The 6,358-nt window shown below is 55.5% G+C and overlaps 1 protein-coding gene across 1 annotated transcript; it reads right to left on the bottom strand.

Moving 5' to 3' along the window:
* Positions 1-460: 460 nt before the first annotated feature.
* On the bottom strand, positions 461-5,242 carry LOC128804334 (claudin-8-like). The gene has a single exon (XM_053972003.1). The coding sequence runs from the start codon at positions 3,471-3,473 to the stop codon at positions 2,838-2,840; it is 636 nt and encodes a 211-aa protein (XP_053827978.1). The 5' UTR covers positions 3,474-5,242; the 3' UTR covers positions 461-2,837.
* Positions 5,243-6,358: the final 1,116 nt, after the last annotated feature.

Raw genomic sequence — 6,358 nt, 5'->3', positions numbered from 1 at the left:
CTGGGTATAACCCAGCAGGAGCCAGAGATTTTCCAGAGCAGGTGCAGCCCTGGGCACGGGGATGTGGCCCAGCTCCTCCATCAGTCCCCTCCAGCCAAACTTCTCCTGTGACCCTCAGAAAACTCATCAACAGCAGCAGCTCAGTCACAAAGCTCAGCTGCAGGGTTTTCTGCTGAAGGCTTACAGCTTCCTCCTCCTGCTCCTGCTCCCGAGTCAGCTCAGAGCATCTGAACAGGGCAAAGGAAGAGGAAAAACCCCGTGGCCCTTAGCAGGCACAAATGCACCCATTCGGTGCCAAATGCCTTCCTTGCACACAGACACAGAACATCTCCTAACCCTCTGAGTGGGCTTTTCCCCATAGCGTGGGGGTTCCAGTGCTGCTCAGCAGGAGGAGGCAACCCCCAGCTCCCCCTCCCGCAGATCAGCTCCACCTGAGGCAGCTGTTCCTGTGCCACACGCTCTTAAACACGTTCCTGCCAGCCTGCAAGGCTCCAGCACATCACCAGAAATTGCCACCTGTGCCACTCACCCCGCTGGACGTGCCAGCAGCAGCCCAGCCTGGCTCCACCCTTGGAAGCAGGGCTGGGTTCCAAGCCCACACACGAGCACAGGGCTGTCTGAGCTGCTCTTTTGATCCGCTGGGAAAAGAGAGACATGGGGAAACATGCAGTCATCAGGTGCTAATGGCAGAGAAAAAAAAGCTCAGGTTTTCTTTGAAAGTGACGCTAAATGCTCAAATAAAACAGTTTTATATCTTTCTGCTCTTTGAAAATAAAGTTACCAGTGCAAATGGCACACCCAGTTCCAATTTGATTCCTAGATGAGCCCACTGATAGTGGAAGCATTCAGGATCCTCTAATTAATGTTACAGAAAACTGTACTTAATTACTTCTTAAGCACTTACATCTGCATAAAGTTGCATTACGCTGAATACATCATCATTTAAATCCATTACCTACACATAAATATGTATCAGATTTGCATTGCAAATGTCTCCATCCTCTGCTTTGTTAATCACAAATGTCATATCTAAATTACTCCAAAATGTGCAGTTCTGGCTTACTCACCCAATAGTTCCATATTAAACACAATATGCATTGTAGGACAAAAATCACAATAAAACAGGAGGTGGAGTTCCTCAGGGTAGTGGAAATTATTACCAAAGTCACCAGAATGACTCCACTGAAATCAGCTGTCACTGACAGCTGCCGTGACAGACTTCCTAAGACAACAGGAAAAAAACCCATGGTTTAGTGCTAGAAAAACCTATTTATTACTGTTTTCTTCAATTTCCATCTAGAATTAGTAAGTGCTGATTTGACTGCTTGAGTGATGAGCTGGAGACTTGAAACCAGTTCTGCGGGGCCTCGAAAATTCCCACTGCAAGATCTGAGCTGGCTGCCTTCAATGCAAATGCCCCTGAGTTAATAGATGTAATGAATTTCTGTGGAGCAGGGCACTGTCTCATCTAAGATCATCTGAAGCCAAGTTAATAAAAGGCCTCTTTAATTAAATGCAGCTTTCCGTGTTCTCTTTCAAATGGAGCAGTCAGATGAACAGGCAGAGACGTCGCTCTCCTCAGCCCAAACAGGCACCACAGCCTTTTCTCAGCACCAGCCACAGCAAAGGGTCAGGCTGAGCCCCGTGCCATGAAACTGCCCCTTAAATGCTGCCACCCACCACCGCTGGCTAAAGAACCAGAAAAACCCTGCTGAACTGGACCTTCCTTGGGCACTGATCGTGGGGTGGAACGCAGACTCCAAGGTTTCCAGTGGGGAACGCTGGAATTGCCAGCTGCAGATGCTGCTGGGTCCTGCAGGACGGCCAGGCAGGAGCAGGCTGCTCTGGCTGCATTCCCAAGGCAGCCTGGCAAGCACGGAGCAGCTGGAGCAACGTCTGGGCTTGGCTTTCTGGGCGTGCTGGGAGCCGTGGGCTGCAGCTCTCTGCTCCCAGGGGCAGGTGGGGACTGCCTGTGCATTCCCTGGCCTGGGAATTGCACTTTGCATGAGCACAGGGCACGGTCTGTGCCGAGCTTCACAGAGGAGGAGGCGCTGCCTGCAGGGCAGGAGGAGCCTCAGAGCATGGGGGGCGGCAAGCAGCAGGGAAGCCAACACCGTCACGGCAAACTCTGGGGAAATGATTAAAAACCTGTTCCATGAGCCACGTTCCGTGCCCTGCAGAGGAGATGAGGAGGATGCACCAGCTCCACAAGCATCAGAGAAATCCACGCACAGTCCCAGAGGCCTCTGCTGGGGTAGCACAAACATCTCCGTGCCAGGACTGGAAGCTGGAAGCTTCCCTGCTCACTGAGCCGTGCTGCCAGCTCCAGGCTTCTCCCGGAGCACTCCTTAGGGACACTCCACTCCCCAGGGAAATGCCCTGCTCCCTCTGCACCTCAGGGGTCTGGGCAGGGCACTGGGGTACGGCACAGCGGCTCCTTCGCTCCGGCCCAGCGCAGGCTGCTCGTCTTCCTCGAGAGCCTCGAGACTGCTGCTGTCCCCACACCATTCCTCATTCCCGGAGAAATGGGGCCTGTGCTCCAACCAAGCACCCGTGTGAGAACAGCTCCTGCCAGGCGCTAGAGAGCGGGGATCCAAGCCAGCAGTGAACAGCAAAGCAACAAAACTACTCCTCCCTTACACCTGGAGGCAAACCAAGGAGTCAATCGGCACGCGCCAAGTAGGAAGATCACAGGACGCCCCTGGATCCCTGGCAGTGTCCAAAGCCAGGCTGGACGAGGCTCGGAGCCAGCTGGGACGGTGGAAGGTGCCCATGGCAGGGGCTGGAATGAGACGATCCTCAAGGTGCCCAGAGCAGCAGGTGGCCGCGGGCAGCAGCTACACGTAGGCATGGACGCCCGGCGCCGGCCGGGCCAGCCGCGGGTGGCCAGGGCTGGTGGCCGCGCCAGCCCCGCACCAGCAGTGGCAGTGCATGGCCCCTGCGGCCAGCAGCAGGGCAGCGCTGCCCCAGCCCACGTACAGGGCAGCGCCCAGCTCCCGCTTCAGCGGCACCGGCACCTCGGGGTCGTAGAAGTCCCGGACGATGCTGCCCCCGGTCCAGGAGACCGGGATCAGCACCAGCGTGCCCGTGAGCAGGAAGGCAGCCCCGGCGGCCAGGACGAAGGTGCTGACGGCCCCGGGGCCCCGCTTGCCGCGCGGGGTGTACGTGACCCCCGCGATGGCGGCGAGGAAGGCCGCGACGGCCAGCGCCGCGGCCAGGCACATGAGGGCCCGGAAGGCCTCCAGCGGCGGCGGCAGCGCCAGCACCGAGTCGTAGAACTTGCACTGCAGCCTGAGGCCCAGCTGGCTGATGCAGTCCATCCACAGCCCCTCCCAGACGGTCTCGAACACCACGATGTTGCCGTCCACGTAGGCCGACACCCTCCACTGGGGCATGGCCGTGGCCGCCAGGGTGCCCACCATGCCCACGCCGCCGAGAATCAGCCCGGCGATGTGCAGCACGCAGCGCGCCATGCCGCCCCTGCTCCGGCTGTGCCCAGGGCTGGCCAAAGTCACCGACTCACAAGGCACGGGCTGCACGACAGGGAGCGTCTCCTCCAGCGGCCTCCTGGTGCAGCAGGCTGGGTTTGCTGGGACAGGCTGGCCCCAGCCAGGAGTTCTGACAGGGAGAGATCCACTCCTGACTGCTCCAAGGCCCTGCTATTTATTGGCCTTGAAATCCCCTCCGAGTGCGGCCCGTCAAGCCCAGCAGGTTTTTGCAGCCAATGGCAGCTGGGAGAGGTGGGGCAGGGCTGATTTCACTGCTGCTCGCAGGGTGGCTGAAGTGCTGCTGTAATTAAGCAAGTGGCAGGGATTCAATTAAAGGTGCCTAATTGCAGGGTTAACCATTTCCTAAGTGCAAGATTGCGGCTCTGTTGAAATCCAGTGCAGAAAGCCCGAACTTCCGTCTGCTGAATTGTTTAAAATGGGTCATTACAGTTGTTCTTACAACAGCTAAGCTTGAGGCTTGAGTGGGGCTTATTTCTGCAGCCCTGGGAAAACAGCTGATTGCTAGTTTCCTTTAAATCAAGCCAACAGGTACTTGGTGTAGCCCTTTAACGTAGATTTCTCATTTTGAACAAATACAAAAGCCTAATCAGGATATTAGACAGGTACAGGAAAGTCAAGTATTCCAGCCAACATCAAAGCTTCGCCCTTCCAGCTCCAAAATTCAACAAGGCAAAGAAGTGGCTGAGCTTCACAGCTGCTGCTTCTGAACCCAGGAGCGGAGGCACAAGATGGGAGCCAATCCTCCAGGAGAACCAGAAGGGAAGTGTTGTCACACCAAGAGTCTCAGGGGACACCGGGGGCTGGGGCCGTGCTCTGGTGTGGAAAGGATGTGCAGGCACAGAGCCAGAGTGCCTCCCAGCCTGCCCAGATCCCTGCAAGCCTGGGCAAACCAGGGCAAACCCCTTCCAGAGGCTGCTGTGCCTCGGGCAGTCCAGAACTGCTGCTGCACTCTGGCTTTGGCTGCTTTCTTCTCCTGCCTGAGACAAGGCTGGAGAAGTTGATGTGCTGCTGTTGATGTGTGCTGCTGTCCAGCTCTTTGAACCAGTTAAAAAACACAAGTTTAAAAAATTGGCCCACCAAAGACAATAAAGGCCCCTTGAAGTGCAGTGGAAGAAAGACTATTCTGGGTTTTTTTTGCTTGTGTGTGCTGGAAATACCAGACCTTGCCTTTGATGGTATTAATTTAATTACAGCTTTAGGTGCCTACACAACATGATCAAAGCCAAAACTAAAGCCATGAAAAGGAAACTGTCCACCCAAGCCAACCAGAGCCCAGTTACTTCTTGGAAGGAAGGAAGGAAGTGCCAGATAATGCAAATTATTCCGTATAATGTTACATTTCTATGTGGAAAATGATCCCAAGGGATCTGGGTAATTCAGCTTTGAGTCTACAACCAGGAATCTGGAAAGTAAAAAATGTCCTCAGCTGAGGTGTGAAACACAGAAATAAATGCATCACCAGGTTTGTACTTACAGGGAGAGGAGTTTCACTTCACTCTTCCACAGGCAGAAGAGAAGAACCCTGTGATGCAGGAATTTGAGGCACTTTGCTCCGTGCCACAAAGGAGGAGATGAAGTCAGAAGTCAGAGATGGGTCTGAAAGAAACTCCCTTAGAAGAGCCCTGCACACAGACCTGTGCTATTACACTTGAGCACAGCCTCCATCCATCTTGCTGGACTTCCTTTACTTCTGAATTCCCCAGAGTGGTTTTTATTTTCCTTATTTTAACTCCAGAGCCAGAAATCAATTTATGATGGAAAATCTCTTAAAACCAGCGTTTAAATGCCTTTTTTTTTTTTTTTTTAAGCAGGAAAACTCTTTGTGCAGCGTTTTCAGGCAGGCAGCTCCTGAAGGTGAGCACAGCTGGAGCACAGACCATGCCTAATGCCCTGAATCCATCCTCCTGGCTGCCTTATCTGTCAGGGCTGCTGGGAAATAATTCTCCCTTGGATGCTCTGGGAGGGTCAGCAGCTGAGGCCATGCGGAAAATCACCAGGGCATGGCTGCAGAGAAGATGAAAACTGCTCAGAGAAATAGGATTAGAGTGCAGCAATACACCCAGGGAGTGCCAAATGGCTGGGTGGGGTTCCTTTTCAGCTGGAGTTGGAGCCTTTGGTGGTTGAGACCCGGGGCAGGGTGTCAGCAGGAGAGGGGGACACCCAGGTGACACTGCTCTGGGTCCAGGGGACACCCAGGTGACACTGCTCTGGGTCCCAGGGACACACAGGTGACACTGCTCTGGGCCCAGGGGACACCCAGGTGACACTGCTCTGGGTCCCAGGGACACCCAGGTGACACTGCTCTGGGTCCCAGGGACACACAGGTGACACTGCTCTGGGCCCAGGGGACACCCAGGTGACACTGCTCTGGGTCCCAGGGGACACCCAGGTGACACTGCTCTGGGTCCCAGGGACACACAGGTGACACTGCTCTGGGTCCAGGGGACACCCAGGTGACACTGCTCTGGGTCCCAGGGACACACAGGTGACACTGCTCTGGGTCCAGGGGACACCCAGGTGACACTGCTCTGGGTCCCAGGGACACACAGGTGACACTGCTCTGGATCCAGGTGACACTGCTCTGGGTCCAGGGGACACCCAGGTGACACTGCTCTGGGTCCCAGGGACACACAGGTGACACTGCTCTGGGTCCAGGGGACACTGCTCTGGGTCCCAGGGACACACAGGTGACACTGCTCTGGATCCAGGTGACACTGCTCTGGGCCCAGGGACACCCAGGTGACACTGCTGTGGGTCCCAGGGACACACAGGTGACACTGCTCTGGGTCCCAGGGACACACAGGTGACACTGCTCTGGATCCAGGTGACACTGCTCTGGGCCCAGGGAC

The sequence above is a fragment of the Vidua macroura genome, chromosome 2 (assembly GCF_024509145.1).
Source record: "Vidua macroura isolate BioBank_ID:100142 chromosome 2, ASM2450914v1, whole genome shotgun sequence".
NCBI lineage: Eukaryota > Metazoa > Chordata > Aves > Passeriformes > Viduidae > Vidua > Vidua macroura.
This window is presented reverse-complemented; position numbering and strand designations above follow the sequence as displayed.